The sequence below is a fragment of the Ischnura elegans genome, chromosome 2 (genome assembly GCF_921293095.1).
Source record: "Ischnura elegans chromosome 2, ioIscEleg1.1, whole genome shotgun sequence".
Classification (NCBI taxonomy): domain Eukaryota; kingdom Metazoa; phylum Arthropoda; class Insecta; order Odonata; family Coenagrionidae; genus Ischnura; species Ischnura elegans.
In genome coordinates, this window is record NC_060247.1 from 132,248,782 (window position 1) to 132,271,624 (window position 22,843).

The 22,843-nt window shown below is 36.9% G+C and overlaps 1 protein-coding gene across 1 annotated transcript in view; it reads left to right on the forward strand.

Annotated features, from left to right (window-relative positions):
* The first annotated feature begins 2,575 nt into the window (after nucleotides 1–2,575).
* LOC124153257 (retinitis pigmentosa 1-like 1 protein) overlaps nucleotides 2,576–22,843 on the forward strand; it is a 65,859-nt gene continuing 45,591 nt past the window's right edge. Inside the window, exons 1-6 of the mRNA XM_046526354.1 lie at nucleotides 2,576–2,786; nucleotides 3,313–3,366; nucleotides 9,864–10,034; nucleotides 10,434–10,568; nucleotides 11,156–11,487; nucleotides 13,561–15,213. Coding sequence (XP_046382310.1) covers nucleotides 2,735–2,786; nucleotides 3,313–3,366; nucleotides 9,864–10,034; nucleotides 10,434–10,568; nucleotides 11,156–11,487; nucleotides 13,561–15,213 — 2,397 coding nt within the window. The 5' untranslated portion in view covers nucleotides 2,576–2,734. The remainder of the gene's footprint in view (nucleotides 2,787–3,312; nucleotides 3,367–9,863; nucleotides 10,035–10,433; nucleotides 10,569–11,155; nucleotides 11,488–13,560; nucleotides 15,214–22,843) is intronic.

Here is a 22,843-nt window from a genome sequence, read left to right on the forward strand (position 1 = left end):
AATATGGTAAGATAGTCAGTTAGATCGAAGCGCCATACAGAAAACGCACGCACGTACGGCACGTACGAAACTAATTTTATAAAGGAATAACGTTAAGCGTGCAAAAAATTCGGTGACGTTACATGCTTTTCGTACAAATTGTTTGGCCGTGTTCCAATCCATAGGGTGCACTCTACGCTCTTGCGCTCTTACGCTCTAAACGGCTCTTTCGCTCTTTCCTGCTCTTATTGCAAGTAGTGCCACCACTGTCAAGTGGCAGATTTCGAAACTGAAAAAAGTTGAGTAACAAATTTGGAGGGTAAGAAAATAGTGCAATGTTGTTGTTGTTATGGAGTGAGTGTTGCAATAATTTAATGCCTTATAAACATATGTACTTATATATATGCTTACATGTAACTTATAAATGGAATTGCAGAAGTTAAAACGAATAAAATACGGCATAGGCGAGATTTATCAATTGTAGGCTACTAATTTCGTGTAGGCAACCATGTAGTGTTCGTACATTCAGACAAATTTAAGTGGTTTTTATATCTGAAAACAATTTATTAAAGATGTCGTTAAAATGAAAAATTATCACTGTAAATAGGTACCCGTCATAATATTTGAAATACGGCAGATTTAGGGCATCCAGCCAAAGCAGAAAACTTCATGCATAATTCCAGCTTCTCCAGGGAAATTTTACAAATTCCCAGATTAATCTTACGTGATTACTGCGATATATTCGAATTTTAATACACCCGAATCTCTTACATGATTTTTAAACCATTGAAGTGATTTCATGTTATATCATATTAATATATTTACAAGGAAAAGAAATCCGTTTGTTAGCATTGACATTATTCAAAGCAAGCCTGACGAGCTGCTTCAAACTCGTAACTAGATGTCGACGTCACCTGGCATTCTTTTGAGTCTTACTTGAGTTCATAGTTAGATATTTACATTCATTCAGATAGAGTACATATATTAGTATATTTCGGTTCTGTTGTCTCGTCTGACATTGCACGTTTCGTTGCGGCTGAAAAAACTCTTCTTAGCTATTGCACCTAAATCTACAACAATTACATTTTAACCAGATAATGGGCGTTGAACTGGAAAAATTATCCGTGAAATGAATTTGATATAAACGTTTCTACAGTCCCGGGTTGGATAAAAAATTCATGCATAATTCCCGACTTTCCCGGTCGCTGGACACCCTTAAATTCGCATCTATTCAAGATTCATTCGGATTCGATATTCACTCGATTCCTTATAAACGATTTAGAGAACCGAATCATTGCTCCGAATCAAATCCCATCCGAATCCACGAAAATTCCACCTCAACGGCGGTAGACGAAGGGCTGAAGAGCGAATAAGGGTGGATCCATGCGCCCTCTCGTGCTCTTCGACTATGCGCTCTTCAGAGCAGAACGTAGAGCGGATTGGAATCGCACTACGTGACGTCACTTCCGAAATGTGACGATCCAAAAGTGCGGGTAAGAGCGCAAGAGCGCATTTACGGTGGATTGGAACACGGCCTTTGTCTTCACTGGGATTCTCCCGCCTCTTCGGTTAAATTCACTGTGCTGCAACATTTTTGAAAGGATCACTATAGCGCTATAGCAGATTTCCTACGCAAATTCACTAAACCAGACGGTATACCAGCTTATCTCAAGTACTGCATAATGTATTTCTCGAAGAAAATGTGGTCATTTGAAGGTGAAGAGGAATAAAAGACCACGCTGACTAAACTTAAGGAAACCCTCGCTTTAATGTTGTTTTAAGTAATGCTCAAATATTTGGATCGAATTTATTCAATTCGGAGAATTGAGGCCGTTCTGAGTACGAAATTATTAATTAATAGTAGAATAATTCCCATTGCTATAACTTTATTAGTTTTCAACTATTCAAGCTCTACGCATGGTACCGATGGAAACTGAGCCTGTTGTATGCTTGTTCATGTTTTAAACCATAAGGGTATTGAAACAGAAGTGACGGAATTTAATTCCTTTTTGAGTTATATATCATTATATATGTTAAAAAATAAAGTCGAAATAAAGACTGCACATTACTTAATGAAATGAAAAATACGAACCACATTGTTAGGTAGTGTCACCAAGTGGTCAAAATGTTAACTTTTAGCACTTTGAGTACGTGTCTTTTGCGGGAAACTCACGTTAGACATTTGTTTAAAGATTTCAGCAGCACATCTCCTTACGCTCCTTACTGATTTGAAAAGTTCTGCCTAGCACTTAATAACTATTTTCTGTTTCCGTGGAGTAGGTCAAAGTCTGCCCACGAGGTTGTATTATTCATTCTCAAAAACTCAATTCAAACCAAAATATGGAAATGTGATAGTAGTTACGACAATGTCCGTTGAAGCAGTAAAATCGAGCGCAAAATTTTATTTTATTCAAGTGGTTAGTCTTTAATTTGTTGATTTTTTATTATTTTCAAAAGTTAATGAATGTTTTCGATGTATTTACTGAGTAATGTAATTATTTCAATAAATAATCCGGATATTTGTTTGAAAACTCCTATGGCGATGCGGAGAAACATGGAAAATCATTTACTTAAAATAAGACCAGCAACAATCCCTCAATCCCTCCCTCACCCACCGGTTTTGCCAACCGGTCACGCCAGCGGTTCGCAGCCACACGCAGCCAGATGTGACGAACGGTGCAGGGGTGGATAAGATTCTGATGGTTTAAACTAAAGTGTATTTATTTTTCATCCATCGAGGAGAATATCATTCAACATGTCTGGGGATTCAACTCCGAGAAAACGAGGCAACAAGAGACGCAAAAAAGGTACTTAGTACAATTGGTCACGTAGCTGTCATTAGTTAACTTTTTTTTAAGAAGTAAAAGTGCTTAAACTTTCGGATTCATGTGGATTTAGCTTCCAAAAGTACAGGGTAATCTAACTCCAATTTTTTTAGGCCCGTAAAAGTTTTTTCTTTGTGTTTTGAATTTTCAATATTGAGCCAATATAAAAGAGTTTTTCTGTAAGAGTTTACCGGTGAATATCACTAATCATTCCCAAAAAGCGTATCCGTGGTGTTACACTTTCCGTAATACTACGTTTTGCTGATGGTATCATGTGTGCGTTGATGGAAAGGGAAGTGCTAATAATAGCTTTCAGGGTTGCTACATATGCCAAGTCCTGGTGAAAAACTATTTTAGAAAGATCGTTCGCGCACTGAAAATTCTCTTCATCGTTCTTGCATTTCTCGATAAAAATTTATATTCTCTGTTCATTTCTTATGACCTTGATTTATAAATTTATATAGTTATGATTAACTCAATTATTTTTTTTAACAATGCACACTTTCAGATGTTGGAAGTGCCCAAGCTGATCAGGCATCTGCAAAGATGAAAGCGTCATTTGGTAATGTCATTTGGGATATTGTATGTTGTATTGAAAAAAGTTTTGAAATAATATTTCTGCCTGCCCAATAGATTTTGTGTTTTGTATTCCTAAACCATGTATCCACTGAGCCATTCTTATTCACAAGTTTTTTTTTGCATCTTTTCTGTAAACTCTTATCTTATGTTTTTACCACCTTTTTTTTCTACATTTTCACTCTCCATAGAACTCGTCTTTTTTTTTAATAAAACCAGCATCTTCCTCAACCAAACATATTTCCAATGCGTTGTCCCCTTATCCTGAAGTTCATAAAAATTTATCGCTGGATTTTGGATATGCTGTCTCTCCCGTGAAGCCTTCCAGGATTTATCGTGGGTACGATTGCTCCCATCTCTTCCTATTGGCTTTGTTTGCCATCTAAATACCCACACAATAGCACCTCACATTCAGAAAATATTTCTCGTTGCAATTTGGCAGATTCTCAGTGCACAAGCCTTCATGCAATGGGTTTAAATTGAAATAATATCTGAATTGAATTATTTCAATGCTAGATTTTTACTGATTAGATAAAACTAATTTTACCTTTTATGCCTACTGCCTAAACTGCCATCAATTCATATATAAGGCTTAGTTCTGTTTAAATAAAAATCTTATTGGCTAAATGTTCAAAAGATATTGTGTTAGGTAAGAGGTAAAACTCGGAATATTATTATCTCATATTATTTCATCTTAAAATAAACTTTGAAGAATTCTTCGCTCTCTCACTTCCACTCAGCAATGCAAATACTGAGAATGGTCATAATCTTAAGTTAAATGCCAAACACCAAATTATTTACTTAAAATTACTTCCTCTATGGGAGAAAATGATTAAATAGTATGCATGAAAAAAACAGACCCAGAAAAACATTACTTTTGAGATCATCCTTCACTCCAAAATATGTAGTGGATGGCATTGACCTCCAGGGACTTTTCTGGCATGGTGTACTTCTATGAAGACCATGACCAACTTGTCCTAGCAGACCTTGACAATGGAGAACTTGACCCATTGCCAAAGTTGAAAAGAAAGGGTGATTTGATTTTTTAATAGTGGATAAAAATTTCTTTAATGGTTAAAAGTTCTTCACGACAGTTTTTTTTAAATGTATATAGTAGATTCTGGTAAAATGTACCTCTGGATATTAGGGACAAATATCTAAGAATAGAATATAATTGAAGAATTACCTACAGTTTTCTCTGGTTAATTGGGGCAGAAAACCATTCAAATGGGCCATATATTGGCGGTAGTTTCCCAATATGTTTGTGAAGATATACTTTAACTTAGGGGCTTATTTCTGATTTCGTACATTCTTACTAATCCTTGGCACTGATATAACTATTTGTGGGTACTTATCCTCTTTTATAATCCGTCTTGATGCTGCTTTAATGATAGATGCATATTCAGTGTTGGAGAGATGGGTCAAAAAGAACCAAACTGCCGAAATGAACTGTTCACTGAAATGAACCAGTTATAAAATGAACAGTTCTCTGAAACTCCCTGCTCACTGTTCACGTCTTCACTGGACAGGTGCAGCATATTCGGTCCAGTATTTATGCTCACTAAGAGGTATTTTGAACCACAGCTTACACCAGCAAGTGCTTTGTGGTCACAACAGATGGCGGTTACATTGCATACCATCCAGGGCTGCCTAAGTGCATCATAGATGACCAAACCCCTCCCTTACTTCTCTACCATTCCCATCCGCCCATTAAAACAAGCAATTTAACTTCTGAATGGTTCAAACAGCCTTATGAATTAAACGGGTGTTCATTTTTCTGAGCCTGTTCGTTTCCTCTGGGCATTCATTTTTTGGAAGCCATTCATTTACCCAGTGCGTTCATATTTCGGAGGCCGTTCATTTCCTCAGGGTGTTCATTTTGGATCTCGTGCCCACTTTGATTTCGTGTTCATTGGAACATTTGCGTTCGATGAACAGGATGCGATGGTTCAGATTTGTGGTCAATTCACGGGTCGGTTTTATGTTTGTAAGTTTTGCTATGGTTCAAAGTTAATTTAAACATTAGGTTAAAACTTTATTTTAATTAGTTATATTAATGCAAAAAATCTGTTTCAGCAAATGGAAAAGTACACAGGAATTGTTAAATTATGTTGTATCCACTATTTATTTTGCTATCAGATTATTCCTGATGATATTAACTTTTAACTGAATTAATCTATATTTTACCCTGCATTGCTTGAGAGCTCTGAATTGATGATAGTGGGAAACACAAATTTGGCTTTGGTTTGTAGCGTAATTAGACATCAAAGGGGAAGGAATTTTTACTCTTTTGAAGAAAGTCTACAGAGGCATATATGCATCATTTTCGAAGGAATGAAAAAAATATGTTATTTATGGTGATTTTACTTGATGACTAGGTTTTTCACATCGCAACATTTTATGCAGTTGATTATGACCACTTAGCTTATGTGCTCATAAATACACCTCAAAGGGTTAAATCCTCCTTTGTTTTCTATGTTTAATGCATACATACATTCGAGCTTATGGGGATTCACATTTCAATTGATGAAATATCTTTAATATTCGATGTAAAAATAAATAGCAAAGCGGAACATGAAAAAATAATATGGCCGTAATAATATGCCCTCAAATGCTTTAAAAAATTTATGCTGAATGAAGAGAGTGTACAATGCATTAAGGTTGCCTGGCAGACGAAACCAACAGTAGCCAATTTATTGTATACGTACATGAGGAAGTGATAAAGCATTTTATGTAAATGCTGGAAACCTATTATACAAGCAGAATTCTGTGTATACTGGGAACATAAAACAGTGGAAGACATTTCAAGTAAGGCTGAAGTAAGAAATTGAATTAATCTTGCCAAAAGTAGCATTTCACCTCCTAATTCAGGAGTCATCTAATAGGAATGAGGAACCTCAAGTCAATCCTTGAGAACTACTGTTAACGGGTATGAGATTCAAACAAGATGGGCTGACAGTGTGACAAATGAAGTATTTTATAGGATGAGTTGAAAAATGCTACCTAGAGAAAACCGACCACCATAGACTTATGAACCCTGTTGGATACTTTCTGGGATAGGAAGGGCACCTGAAGGGATAAAATGAGAAGCAAGAAAGCCATGTCTTTGGAATCTCGTTTAGATGATCATGAGCATATAAGATGCAGAAGCCATAAAAAAAATAACGCTTATGTAGACAAACAAGAGATAATGGCAAATTGCTATGGAAAAAATCCATCTAATGGACACTTAAATGAAGGGACCAGGAAAGGCCCAAGTCAAGGATATACCCTTTGTATATTTTAATAACACCTATTATAATTTAAGGGTTTCATGGAACATAGCAGCAGAATAACTGTAAAGCAATATATAGTTACTCAGTTGGGTCAAAAGTACGTAGAATGCTCTCTAAGCCATGCAATGACTTTTATCCTACTGATACCAGTGCTCATCAAGCAATTAGGCACAAGTTATTGAAGACAGGCATGTTACCTAGTGATTTTTTGTCTGGGCAGCAATGGCAATTTTTTTTACGGTAGAAAATATCTGCAGTGCATACAACCTAAATGATCTAAGAGTAACAGATAAGAAACTTATTATATACATCTACAGGTTATATATTGTTTATTAGTATTTAGAAAGAATCAGATTAATGTCGTCATCTCATTCTTTGAAAAAGGTTGAATGATTTTATTAATTTTAACTTTATTTTAATCTTGAGGCTCAGAGATGAATAATGTTAGTTAAAAATTACCATTAAAATATTTGAAAATTTCAACCCAGTGATTGGGGGAACTTTCATGGGTCCTCGATTGCTATAAAAACTATTTTGAAAAGGTAAAATGGATACATTAGCTCACAATAACTAAAGTTTCTCCATTCATCATCAAAAAAGAGTTTAAAAAAATGGCTTTGAAATTGAGAAAAATTTCTCTGAGCCGACTACTGCTTTACGGGAGTTTTCACATTGAAAATAACGCTATTTTGGCAGAAAAGATGTTCCTAGAAATCTCCAATCAGCAAGCAAAAGTTGCATTGACTGGAATTCACCTCATAATTCAAGCACAGGCAGGCCTAAACGACGAATTTTCCAGTACCTACGAATAAGTGGCTGAAGTTATTGTATATAAAGGCATAGCAGACAGTAGAAAACATCAAAATTGTTCTAATTAAATATGTATTTTAATGAATGAGATGCCGTTGATACTGTCAACTTACAAGTGACTTATCCCCCTTCCAACGGCCGTGGCTCAGACTCCTACAACGATTTTATTTAGGTATCATAAAATTTTTGGCTTAACTGCTCCAATTTTATGTGTTATGCCCTTACTCAGGTATTAATATTATAAATAATACAAAATATAAGGGCTTCCGAGCCTCTATCATCAGATATTTTGCTTTAAATTGAAAATAATCAACACATCTCACAAATGAAGCTCTCACAACTGCTGGCAACTATTACAAACAATCACAACAATTGCTTCGTGTGATGTTTCGGCACCTATGATGTCATCGAGGCTTCGTTGGCAGTAGCTTGGAGGGTGAGGGAGTTTTTGGCACGCTTTCAAATTCATTATATTTATCATTGAATATCTCGCAAAGGAAAACTCAGATTTACATGAGGTTTTCTTTGTTTAATTCAGAAAATAATTTTCTGTCCGCCTGTTGCATAAAAAAAATTCATGCAAGTTCCCCATTGATGATTGCATGTGCTCTTTATGAAACCATTTGCCCATGCAAAAAATGTTTATATATACCAGTAGATTTATTGTTTGAGCAGTTATCTGAAAGGCATTCCTCTGTTACACACTCATAGTTTTTCTGCCAGTGCAGTTTGTTTTTATGTTTGAAAAATTATCAGTTTTCCTTTATGCATGGTTATTCTTGGCTTGTGTAGTTTTTTTTTATTTTTCAATATTGTTAACATATATAATTGATTAGTTAAATGTGGATTATTAATATTTATTTAAGTGTTTCATTTGGCACCATTGGGAGTCCTCTGCTGGATAAATTTAGGACCCCTAACTTTAGTAGAAAATGGAGTGACATTGGCTTTTTGGTGATTATCAGGAACTACCTCAGCTGCAGTGGCTCTAGCCAGTCCATCTGTTGTTAACAAACTTTAAATTTGACCCCCATGATTTAAAAGGTATTCACAAGTTTTTGAAGGCTAATTACCTGGAAATCTAAAGTTCTATTTGTTTCTGACCTTTAACACAAATATGTGTATGGAATGTTACTGTTGGTAAAATTAATGTCTGTGATTGACTAATTCTTTTGTGCTGATATTAAAAGTGTGAGTGATATTAATATTTATGCTTCTGAATTAGTGACCAGCGATGACCTAATTACTAATGAAAGGAATTTGGTCTGATTGCAGTTTATATATGCAAAATGTTATCAATTTCAAAATTGTAACCTTATGGAAGTATTTGATTACAGTCATATTACCTGGGAAGGAACAGATACGGGCAGTACATGATTTTATCTAGGGTAACTTTCTCGAAATCTGCTTCAAAAAGTATATCAGTATTTCATGTGTGTAATATGTGGTGATGAGTTGAAATCATATGTTTGTCTGGTGAATAGACACACTAAATGGGGACCTTATTTTAATGAAATAACATTATTTCAACTGAATTATTGAAACATTGTCTACACATATTCGATACATTTGTTGAAGCATTGTCACAGAGTCTTCATGACGGTAATTGTAACCTAAGTGCTGGAAGAATACATCACTAGTAAAATTGATTGTATGAAAAAGAGAATTTATTACTGCTACAAATCTTAAGATGCCTGATTGTGAACCGAATACCTTGTCTCAATTGTGGGTCATCACAGATTTGAAACCTAAGTATCAGTGGGGAAGCTCAAGGCTAATCTGAGGGACTGGGGATATCCAAATTGTTTTCAGCAAAACATAATTTATGTAAGCTTAGCAATTCAATATATGATTTCAAGGAAGCACAGGAATTTGACATTTTACTCAAATTTCTACCCAGTACTTACTGTTGAAGCATTTTGTTGGCTGGGGATTCTTGCTGCTGTTCGAGTGCCAAATGACTGGAATGGCACATATGCTACATCGCCTGTCTGCTACATTGTAACCATGTATTGTAGCCATACCTACACTACCTACCATCTAATTGTAACCATGATTCTGGAGTGCAGCTCGGCCAGTCGTTTGAATGCTTCCAAGTCTTTCCGAATGACCCAGAGTGGGTGAGATGGGGAAATCATTAGCAGCAGAATTCAAGTAAAAGCAATGCCTATCTGACCAAACTAAAGATTTGTTATATGTACTATAATTTTAACTATTTATACGGATATTATTTTACCCTCATCAAGTTCAGGGATTTTTTAAAGGGGCCTATAGGCTAGAATACCCACTAGTATTCCTTTAGCTTCACCACTCATTAATGCTTAAATATGTATTATTTTGTAATGTTTAGTATGTATGTGTACTCTTACTATTTGTCTCGTGCATGGTGGGGATGCAGATGAGGACGATGGATCCCCACCACTGGCACCAGGCGATGAGCGAATGCACATCCAGAAGGAGAGCAAGCTGGGCGGAGGTGTGGTCTCCAAGGTGATCTTCTTCATCCTTTTCCTTGGCCTGCTCGGCACTGCAGCTGTGGTCATATTAGAGTACAGGGGAACGTCTGACGGTAAGCCATTAGAATGAAAAGGATTGGAAAACATTTCTGAATTTCATCTTGGTGATGATGAGGTAATTTCTTATGATGGGGATACAAGCAATGAAATATTTTCTAAGGAGCGTATGTGATGTTCCAACATTAAATTCATATTCAGGTTTACTTTACTAAAACAGTGAAACAAATATAATGTTCATCATCCAGGTTCAAACAAATTTTATCACAAAGGATCATTCTTTAAAGTGTAACTGCATTAAGAATTCATTGCTTTTGAGAATTTTGCTTTGAAATTGATATCTCTTACATAGTCGAATTTTGCATTTAAGTAGCTCTGTGTTTTAAAATGTGCTCTCTTTGGGTATGTGGTTTGCATGTAATTTCTATTAAAAATTATGTTTTTATATTTTGCAGTTGATATTCCCACCGAAGAATCACGATTTGGAAGCCTATTTGCAGGTTGGGTTGATGAAACTCCAGAGAAGCATGATGTGAGTGGTGAAGAGGACCATGAGGAGGAAGAGGACCATGATGAAGGACATGATGATGGTAAATGAAAGTGTGTTATATAGTTATCTGCTGGATAGAAATAAATTAGTCAATCTCAATGCACTTCCGCTAACGCCAACATACATTAAAAAAAAACATTTCCCTTGTTGCAGTGTTGCCTACATGGAGGTAACTGATCTATTCACCTGAAATGTCATTAATCCGTAAGACATTTGGTCCAAGCATTCCGAATTATCGATCTTCTACTGTACTTAAAAGCATGTTTACATGGTTTAGCCTGCTCTCATAGCTGAATGCTGATTCCAATTTCTTTCTGTGACAACTGCTCTAACCAGTGGTAATTGTGGAAAGTACTTTCAATCATGTGGACTCTCATTGATCATGAAAGGCTTCACCTTTGTGAATGTCATCAATGGTTGATGAAGTTTTGGTGGGAGATTTTCGTACTGCCATCATAGCTGGAACAAAGTATTGCACTTAGATTGGCCATTAAAGAAGACACTTGTGAATCCTAAGAAAAATTCACGGAAGTTTAATCTGGATTATTTACAGCTATGTGGACTCATTGTGACCATCTTGGCAATGGTAGTGCTAAGCAGTTTGTTTCTTTGTTGTCTGCACTGTAGGACACTCAGAGGAAGAGGGCGAGGGGTCGGAAGAAGAAGAGGAAGGGGAGGGCGCTGAGGAAGATGACTTGGAGGAATTGTTGAGTCGTGGAATTCCGGGAGTGACGGAGAGTGGTGAAGAGGGGGAGGGGGCGAGTGCGGAGGAGGAGGAGGAGGACGAAGGGGTGGAGGAAGAAGAGGGGGGGGTCAGTGGGGAGGAAGAGGAGGAGGGGAAGGAGGAGAGTGGAGAGGATGAAGATGAAGGCATTGGGGAGGACGTGAGTGGGGAAGAGGCGGAAGGGGAGGAGGAGGATAATGAGGTGGAGGGAGACGAGGAGGAGGAAGGGAGCCAGGTCAGTCTGGAGAAACCCTATTTATTATATTTTCACTTTAAAAGTAAGGTATTTGATCACCCCCTGATTTCCTTCTTAATCTGGTCCACACTGTGGACAACACAATCTATTATTATTAAGGATGGGTCAATTCCACTTTTTTGTCAGTTCTGATTTCTGTTTGGTTCTTGGTCCTGGTTCTTACTGAAGAATAACATTTCAATTGCTTGATTTTCAAATGCTATGATATTAGGTAAGGCGTTGTGAAAATCCCTTAAAAAATGTATCAATTTATCACTCAGGTAAATGTATCTATGAAATCACCCATATCTTAAATGTAATATAAATTGTAATCAAGTAAGGTTTCCCAGTAGTGTTTTTCTCTCTGTTTTAGTAATAATTATAATATCTTTATTTACCCAACAATTTGCAAAAAGCAGGTATAGGGATTTAAGTTTTGGTACTGATGCTTTTTGGCCTAGATTCCGAATCTGACTCTAAGCTCAAGAATCATTGGAACCAAGAACCGAACGAACCCATCTATAAAAATATATTTATGAAAGATGATGTATTATTGTTTTTTTCCTCTATTCTATTATCTTACGTATTGCCATTTTCTCAACTTACTGTTTAAAGAAAGTTTTTTGTAAATAGAATTCATTATTTACTCACATTCAATTTTTGTGCAATTTCCAACTAACACATACATCATCATTCCCCTAGCTATTTCAACTACCTACCCCCTCATCTTGTGCTATCTTTCTCTATAAGAATATGGAAGTGGTATGGAAAATTGCAATCTCATTCAGCAGAAGAAGATGGGAAAGCCAAAACTTTTGATCAAATCACCTGTCAGAATGTTTTATTCATGTATGTATATCACTTTATGAAATTTTAAAGGGTCTAATTAACTTTTAAGAGAGAAACTTTGGCTGTGGAAGCAAATCTATGGTCCCTCCACTGTAATTGTTTGTTTGTTTAGTTTATTTATTACATGTCTGAGATGGTTAAATTGTAGTACACACATTAATTCAGATGTGGTCCTATCCCATTTGATCCATATTTTTTCTGCAGTTTCCCTCAGGATTTAATTTGTGGTAAGTTAAAGTATTTCATTTTCTTAGCATCTGCTGTTAATGCTGAGTTTTATGTTAACTAATTTAAGTCATTGTTGTGTAAATTTGGTTTTACTTATCAAAATTTCCATTTGTTCTTATAGTTAGTGGATGTAATTAGTAGTGCATGCTATGATTATGTCTCTGGAATGTACTCAGTTTTGTCCTTTATTGATTTGGCCTCATTGATTCTTTGGTTACATTATGTCAGTGAATGTTAAAAAGTTTTTTCCCCTTTTCGGGAAAGCCGTATTACAATGGGTCCTCGTGTAATGTTCTTGGCCATTCCTGAATAATGCCATGCTAAGTGAGGTTAAGGAAAGCAATAAATCATATTGGTCACAATGCAAAAATTTACACTAGAAGGACCAAGATTGGTCAGCTACCTAAGACCAACCTCCATCATTTTGTTAGGTACATACTAGATTGGATTAGCCTTTTCGTCGGGACCTTAGGTATGCTTCGTAATAACTAGAACTTTGTAGTAACGAGAACTATGTAATAATGCTGTTCGTATTAACGAGAGTCTACTGTAATTGCTGATGTTTAAATAATTTAAATCCTTGTTCTAGAAATGCAATGGATCCTGAGTGCAAAATTGTTATGTCCTGGTCAATTGTCTTGTTGTGTTGCGAAGTCTGATGTTTTCCCTGTGAATGGCTGATGTGAATACCTCTGAGGCTTTACCTTTGTGAATGTCATCTATGGCGGATGAAGTTTTGGTGGGAGATTTTGCACTGCCATCAGAGCTTGCCTAAAGTTTCTCACCTAGACCATGCCCAAAGTAGACACTAATCATTGTGATGCCTAGGAGAAGTTCACAGAAGATTCTCTTTGTGTTTTGAGGGTAATTTACAGTCAAGATTAACATGTTAAAATAATTAGTGAAGGTTTTAAATTTTGCATGCTGTTAGCCAGTTAAAATGTTTTCATTTGTGTGTCAACTAACCCCAGGGTAATTTCTCTTTGGTTGCTCAAGGGAAAGCTGTCTGATCAGGTATCGTCCAGGTTGCCAACCTCAACCAGTGATGAAAAAAAGTTCAGTGTTCAGTCTGAGGGAAGTAAGCATGATTCTGTCCCTGAAAGGATAGCTGATGTGAAGAAGGAAGAAGTGACTGAGAAAGATCTCCCTGTCGATGTTAGAATTCCAATGGAAGCATCTCCAAAGAAAGTGGAAGAGTTTAGGCAACGAGAGGAGGAATTGAATTCTCCTAATGTAGTGGAGGATATTAAAGAGCCAGCATTGCCAAGGGAAAGTGTAGAAACCAGGAGAGAAAGCTTATCTGATGACCATTTTGCTGGTGCTGAGTCTAAGCATCAGGCTCAAGGTGAAAAATTCACAATAGACTCTCAACAAGACTTTGTTTTGAGTCAGAAGAGTTTGCCAGTGAGCAGTGGTGCAGCGAAATCTGAATCTGTCACCAAGCAACCCTTGAAGGAAGAGGAATTGCAAATGGTACAAGGAGATACTCGTGGTGATATAAATGCTCAAATAGAGACAAGTAGGAAGAGTGAGGTGAAACCCTCCCCTGAGGATAGCTCAAAGGATTTGAAAGTTGAAGAGCACATGGTCACCATCGAAGCATCCACTCCTGATCCTCAAATCCAAAAGGCTGAGCTCCCAGACGGAGATAAGAAATTGGAGGAAACAAAGCCCATGGTGGAGCAGTCTTCCCAACATGTCGACACTCATGCTTCAGTGGGTGATCCTCCAGCCAGTGTTCATCAGGAAAAGCCACCTGTTTCCAAAGAGACTATCAAAGAGCCACCCAAGTCTGTAAATGTAGTAAGTGGAAATACTGTCAAATCCTCTGATCCACCTGCACTTGATACTCCAAAGATGCCTGCAGACAAGGCAGAGGCAAGTGAAACTCTATCAGACTCTATAAATCAAGGTAAAGTTCTGAGTGATGTAGTGGAACAAAAAAAAATTGCCGAAGACTCAGGGGCACCAGGGGGTCCCAGAGGGGCAGTAAAGCAGGAGGGAATTCCCAAAGGGAATGAAGTGAAAAGCAGTGCTGATGGTGGCCCTGTGAGAGACAGAGATTTGAGCAAAGCTGCCACCGAGGGTGAGGCACCTCAAACAGTTAACCAAGTAACTTTGAATGACCAAAAGAAAACCATGGAAGAGGCAAAAAGGGAAGGGCTTGTTACTTCAGAGAAACTAACTCAGGACCCAGAAAAGAAGAGAGAAAAACTAGGCAAGCCATTGGTGTCTGAATTGGGTGGTGATTCAAAAGAAAAAACTGTTCAAGAAATCTCAAATGCTGACGAGATGAGAAATAAAGATGGGAAGGAAGTTGTGAGTGAGAGAAAACTTGGGGAAACTCCAGTTAAGAAAAGTGATTCTGTCAAGGTGGAGGGGTCAAAACCAATCTCAAAAGGTGGCGATGCATTTGTGGGTGATAAGGAAGGTTCAGCTGCAAACGATGTTAAGTTGGGGAAAGCCTCTGTTCTCATTGACTCGGATTCAGGTGTAGCCAACACCACTGCCACCATTTTGGATGGCAAGCTCTCGGATAGTAGTCCACCAGTTAAGTCACCTCCTGTTGAGAAGCCACATGGTGGAGCAGGTATGAGTGCAACCATGAATTCTGCTACCAGTGATGGACCTGCCCTGCCTAAAACTAAGGTAAATTTGTGTGAAGACTAATAATTAAATTACAGCGTAATATCTACGTATTGTACCTCCCTATTCTATGGATCTATCCCCTTGGCCATGCCCAAGTTCAAGTATGTAACGCAACCTCTTCATTTCAAACCTCTTTATATTACAGAACCTACATAGTTTGTGCTGAAAGTTTAGCCCCAGAATTGAAAACTGCCTTCATATAATGAAATATTTGGTGTCAAGTGGTCATCTGTCATTTTATCCTCTCTTTATTTCTTACCGAGCGGAACTATTTTAATAAATTTGTTCATTCCCTCAAGCAATAAAACCTGACAAGATTTATATGTCCACATCCAATGATTTAAAAATTATTGAGTTTTCTAAGCTTGAAGCGATGAAGAATGAATGAACTTAGTATGTATTAGTTTTTATCTATGTAAAGTCCCTGTGAAATCTTGCTTTTCTTCATCTCTGTGCTTAAATCATTCATTTATCTTCTTACCATTGTCCGTAATTTCGTCTGCCTTTTCATAGTGTAAACTCTTATTTCACCATCTAGGTGTTAAATTGATGACCCATCTTAAGATAATTGCAGTTAATGGAATGGAAAGCAAATCTTTTGTCACTTTACACTTACTAGGGAAGCAATTCATGCCTAATTCATCCATTCATTATTGCAGTCGCAAAGTGTGAAACATTTTCCAACCTACAAAGTATCTACTGAACCACTCTATTTTAAATGTATTCGTCAGCATCAGTGTATCAGTGCCTTTAAAAATTTTTGCCGCTCATCAATTTGCCCGCCTAGGTAGTCAAAAATTGACTTAAGCTATTAATTATTAATTTTTGTCAAATTCTTTTATTTTTTTAAGTATACTGGAGGGTCATTCCACGTCAAATCACCCAGAAATTTTCAAAATGACACCCACCGACTCGGATTTTGATGAAATTTTTGTCACTAGCTACTATCACCTATCTAATGACCCATGTAAAATATTTCTTCTCTCACTCTCATAGTTTGCAAGATATGAGGAGTCAAAGTTTGAGATGTTTGCTCAGAAGTGGCGCTAATGGGAGTCAAATTCCAGAGTGCAGGGCACAGGGTAAAAATTCATAACTCAGAAACCACATAACATATTTGAATGAAATTTTGACCCCTTGTCTATCCAAGTACATAGCTTCCATAGTAATGTCTTTTATTCCCCTTGCATTGTTATGTTGGCCAAAATGATGTCAACAGTTGTTAATTAACCGATTTTTTTAGCTCAAAAACATTACTTCATATTTTCAGAATTATCACCAAAAGGCAGAGCAGTTAACTCATCCAATTTTTTTTTAAATTGAAGGTTAATATGTGCTCCAATATACTGTGAAATAAAAATGGTGGTGTTTTGACTGCCACTATGAGTATTTCAGGTTTTACTTTTTTTTCTGCCCCTGTGAGAGGGATTTTGGACACGTACTGTAAGATAATAAGTATAAGTGTATCTTGTATTCTGAAATGTATACCTTCATGAGGATATATTTGAAATATTGGTCAGTAAATCTAAGACCAAACATGTAGTCTAGTGAATGTGGCTCTTGTTCATACAATTTTTTTTAATAGCAATACTTGGCTTGTGGCAGCTGAGGGTAAAAAAATCCAAATGGCTCAGAAATGTGAAATGATGCTTTTTTCCTGGAATTTACCCATTTTTCAAGTGTTTAGTTTATGGAAAAATTGGTATCAAAATACATTAGACTCTTACTGTGCATTAGAGGATAAATGGAAATACTAATTTAAATAAAATTATTTAAATACTACACTTCAATGTGTTTAAGGGATCTCCCGAACATCTCTGGAGGCTCTCTCGGGCAAACTAAACGCTTTACAGTACCACCAATTCCATCACATGGGGATATTCCATTGCTTGTAGCAAAGAATGTCCATGATGCCATTAAGGAGAAATCCTGGTAATGCTTGCAAAGATTGAGAAATATTTTGCAGTTCTTGTACCGTCCTGCACAACCATCACTAAAGTAACTCAATTTTTTGACTAAAGTAAAATTTTCCTTAACAAAGCAAAATATTATTCTTTGTGTTTCATAAACAAAAGCTACATCATGCTCCAAATCATCTGACAAGATGCATAAACTGGGAATAATAAGCTGTGTAGTCAGGTGATCTAGAGTATAAATCACAACAGGGTGTACCGTACAACTAACACTTGTCCAGTGATTCCCTTGTGCCTCATCCTGGATAACATATGAGTAGCTCTCACTGAAGTCAAAGAGAACAGCTGCTTCATGGGGTCCAAGATTTTCTTTCATTTTCTTAAGGTAGTTTGCCTGTACCTTAGTAATAAATGAATGGGGCACCAGTTTTTCCACTCTTTGAATTTAAATTGATAGGTACTCATCAAATGTCACCGTGAACTTCACCAGTTGATATCTGTCACTGGAAACCCACTGACTGTATGAAACTTCATCTCTGGGGTCACATTCTTCAAACTTTTTCAGCAGTAAGCATTTCAATTTTTCACGTGAAGGACACTGAGAGCAATGTCGCAGTATACAGTCCCTATTATTTCTAGAGCACACGAAATAACCAATTAGGTCCTGGCTTGTTTCCTCTATATTACAGGCACTAAGCAGTAGGTTGACATTTTAATGAATTGTGCAAAAACACACTGAATGCGTTCCAGGACATCCTGCTACCACAAACCATTTTGGACCTAGGTTGCAGAATTTAGAAAAGCCAATTTTAATTCTGGGGAAGTCAAATTTAAAAGTGGAATACAATTCCTTCAAGTTAGCAAGTAATAATCTCTTCTGAACATGTACATTTTTGGAGATACTTATGGAATCTTTCTTTCCAGGCATCATTCTTGAGTACTCATCACTTTCATAGAAAGTCCTAACTAATTGTAATGTTTTATTTTTGCCTTCCCTTTTCTCAATTCAGGTGCAGCTAATTTTTCATTGTCTCTGAAAAGTTCTCTTGCTTGGCGGGCAGTGTACTCACTCACATGAAACTCTTCCATTACTTTCTTCCTGCTCCATAAAGTTGGTACCAATGATAACAGATGTACCTTTCCTTGATGGGTGCTTGATGTGTCAACTTTTTGTTTGATTAACCCGTCAGCGTCCAAAGTTTTTTTTAAAGTCACGCATATTTCACTTTTAAAAAATATGATACTTATGAACTTCACACAAAGAACACAATTCAAACTGACTGAATAATGGAGGAAACCTTCTACTAAGTATGTGCACTGAAAGGTATGCTAAAATTCACATATTAAATACATTGCCGGAGCATTGGCTCAGCACTGCACTGGGTGCCCTATGGCACCCGTGGGCGTTGACGGGTTAAGTCTATGAGCACATCTATATCATGAACTTTCTGAAGTAGTTCTTTTGGCAGTTTTGGGTCATCCTTTTCTGGAGATAATTCTTTATCAAGAAGTCTTTTAACTTTCCTTTTAAAATTACTGCATGCTGACTCTACTTTCCTTTTAGCGTAGGTTGACCTTCTGTGAGATGATATGCCATGAAATTTTAAAGGTGACTCCTCTATATCTTGCAGCGTTCTGTTAAGTAGCTTAGTTGATTTTTCTTGGGATACTGTTGTTTCAAAATTCAAAATACTATCGTTGCTGTCACTATCTACTGCTTCAACATCAGAAAGCTCATTTCCAAACCTGGAGTGTTTTTGTACTTCCTCCCTACATGGCTGGCATACTTTCATTCCTGGCACTAATTTCCGAAGAGTTGGGATTTTACAGGCCTTTTCTGCAAATTCAAGACTTACATTTCTCAGTGATTTTGATATTTTCTTCTTGTGGCTCTTAAAAGGATCAAGACAATATATTTGGTAGGTTTCATACTTTTTCAAATAGTATATTCTGTGATGTTCGCAGACATTGGATAGGACTTCCCCAGGTACACCACTTCTGAGAGATAACAGCTGTTTTTCAAGCATACTCATGATCTCAATTTTGTTCAGTTGCACCACTGGTGTGTAGCTTTTTTTGAGGCAATCAGATGCAGTTACTTTTCCAATGCTGCACAGTTCAACAATTTGCTCATTTTGAAGCATAGTGGAGACACTAACCTTTTTTAATGTCGAAGTTCACAATGAGCAGCTTTGCCTAACTCATAGCACACACAATTAATGTACAGGTAAAAATACACTGATCGTACACACAGAATAAACTTGGACACCCAGGGAGCATCTTTACACAAGAAGACTTGGCAGAAGACTAAAAGTGGTACCCTAGAATCTATTTTGATTTATCATGCCCTCACTGTGATACATTGTAACACTTTATTCTTCCTAGAGGTTGCACTTAATTCTCTTATTCCTTGGGGAGATGTAATAACACTGAAAAGTGAGGCTGAATAGGTGGGATTGTATTACCTTCTCAAGTTTGTCATGTAATACAATCATATGTGAGGCAGGGGAGAAAACAATGTGGCACATAATGTCAGCATTATCTCTCCCAGTGAAATAGAAATTTAATACTCCAGTTGCCATCAAGGAATGTGGATATTGGTGACAACCTGCTACATATCTATAAGTAATACCATTTGCTCTGCCAGCTCTTCCATCACTAAGGGTTTGGAAGACCATACTTCTTCTGTGAAAGTGAGGCTAAATTTGTACAACTCCAGTTCAGCGGGACTCATTTAATCACTTTTTCACAGATGTTAACAAACTTGTACATTGTATGTGCTTATGATGACCACTGGTTTTTTGGATGAGTGCTTTCTAAACACGGGGAAGAACAAGATGTAAAAGTGAAATTTGTGCACCCATATCGAAAATCCCCATGTGATGGAATTGGTGGTACTGTAAAGCGTTTAGTTTGCCCGAGAGAGCCTCCAGAGATGTTCGGGAGATCCCTTAAACACATTGAAGTGTAGTATTTAAATAATTTTATTTAAATTAGTATTTCCATTTATCCTCTAATGCACAGTAAGAGTCTAATGTATTTTGATACCAATTTTTCCATAAACTAAACACTTGAAAAATGGGTAAATTCCAGGAAAAAAGCATCATTTCACATTTCTGAGCCATTTGGATTTTTTTACCCTCAGCTGCCACAAGCCAAGTATTGCTATTAAAAAAAATTGTATGAACAAGAGCCACATTCACTAGACTACATGTTTGGTCTTAGATTTACTGACCAATATTTCAAATATATCCTCATGAAGGTATACATTTCAGAATACAAGATACACTTATACTTATTATCTTACAGTACGTGTCCAAAATCCCTCTCACAGGGGCAGAAAAAAAAGTAAAACCTGAAATACTCATAGTGGCAGTCAAAACACCACCATTTTTATTTCACAGTATATTGGAGCACATATTAACCTTCAATTTAAAAAAAAATTGGATGAGTTAACTGCTCTGCCTTTTGGTGATAATTCTGAAAATATGAAGTAATGTTTTTGAGCTAAAAAAATCGGTTAATTAACAACTGTTGACATCATTTTGGCCAACATAACAATGCAAGGGGAATAAAAGACATTACTATGGAAGCTATGTACTTGGATAGACAAGGGGTCAAAATTTCATTCAAATATGTTATGTGGTTTCTGAGTTATGAATTTTTACCCTGTGCCCTGCACTCTGGAATTTGACTCCCATTAGCGCCACTTCTGAGCAAACATCTCAAACTTTGACTCCTCATATCTTGCAAACTATGAGAGTGAGAGAAGAAATATTTTACATGGGTCATTAGATAGGTGATAGTAGCTAGTGACAAAAATTTCATCAAAATCCGAGTCGGTGGGTGCCATGCCTGGGTGAACTGACATGGAATGACCCTGGAACTAGTTTTGGTGATAACCTTACAGGAGTCACCTGCAATTCACAAATTTTGCGAAAAATCCACACTAAAATGAAAATCATTTTCCTTGACCGGGATTCAAACCCGAATCCCTCGATTTCCGGCCGAGAGCTTTAGCCAGTTAAGCTACCGAGGCATCATTCTCTCCTGTGGAACAAATTGCCCACCAATTTTCACAGGGGAGATTTACGCCTCAGTGGCTTAACTAGCTAAAGCACTTGGCTGGAAATCGAGGAATCCGGTTATGGATCCTGGTCAAGGCGAATGATTTTTTTCTCTGCGGATTTTTCGCACAGGTCAATTCTTCATTCCATTAATAGGTGTCAATAAATATCTCGGTTGATAAATAACGAATTGAGAAATTTATTTGTGCTGTTGACTCTTCCCTTTGTTTTTCGTGAAGTTAAGGTTGTGTACTCCTATAAAAAATAATTTTTGTGATGTGTTTGTCATTTTGGGTTTCTGAGACATTCAAAACTGCATGCTTTGTGTGTTTGAAAGCTTTTCTTTGTGAATTATCCAAGACAACATGTATGTGAGGAGTATATCCCTGGCAAATCTTTAGGTGGGTATTAATGTCATGGAAGGCAATACTTTTCAGGTTGAATGATTTCAGTATGTTTCCATTTTTTACTGTAAATGCATATGCCAAAGCAGATGTACTTAAACCTTTCCACTTATACTCGGCACAGCATAGGTCACTATTTACTCATTGGTTAAGTGTCACTTGGCTCACCACTTGCAAATCCAGTGGCATTTAAAAATCACATCCCAAGTGGTCTGCTGGAATGGAGGGTGAAAAATGTGAGAGTAAAGGATTTAAGGGGGTTGACCGCGATTTGAAATTACGTTTTTAACGGTTTTTATAACGCAAGGATCCACCGCTTGTGTCGCCTCTGTCGAAAGTGGAAGGGGGTTTTGGAGCTGGAGGGGAAGGATGAATTTGGAGGATGGGAGCAGTGAGAAGGCCCTCCCGCCACGAGAAAAAAATATGAGGTAACATGAGAGCAATAGGATTAGATTTCTTTTGGAGCATCAAATTTCCTCCCACCACTCCCCAGTAGAAGACATTCAGTGACTGCTCGCTTTGATGTCCCCCCTTATCAAAAGTCAGGCTGCTAATATGAGTCACCTAGTAGGCATTAGGGCGATAAACAATAACTTATCGCAGTTATTGTTGTACCTCAATAAATGTAGAAGATCAAATAAATGCACAAAATCTAAAAAAGAATGAGTCCAAACACGACGTATTTTTGACCATATTTAAAGAAGTAAGGCGTTTTAATAAGAAGACCGTCGCTTTCGCTGTACCTTTACGTATTGAATCATTCCTAAAGTTGAAACTCTAAAGTGATTGAAGACGATATGTATTTGGCTGCGTTTTTACAGCACTTGAAGACTAATGTGCTGTAGTAACGGGAATAGCTCACTTAGAAACATTTTCTCTTTTTCTCATTTACAGCCAATTGAATATAGGTCCCCGAGCCATTTTTTGTTTAGTACTATGAAGATGCATTGAAAAAAATTACGCTAACTCCGTAAAATCAATCTTTTATTGCTAATAGCATACTGAAATGGGGAAATCACTGGATTGAGTTACATCAAAGCACATGAAATTCTATTGGGGTTGTTAATGTGGATACATAGCTGCAATGTAATTAAACACGAGAAAATTTTAGTACATGGTGTCTCCTTTTATTTAGGGGAAATCATAAAAATCTGCTCGTACATCATTACATTACTTAATCATTAATCTTTTAGGATACGTATGATGTATTATTTCTCTAAGTAGGTGGTCTATGTAGAAATCTTTC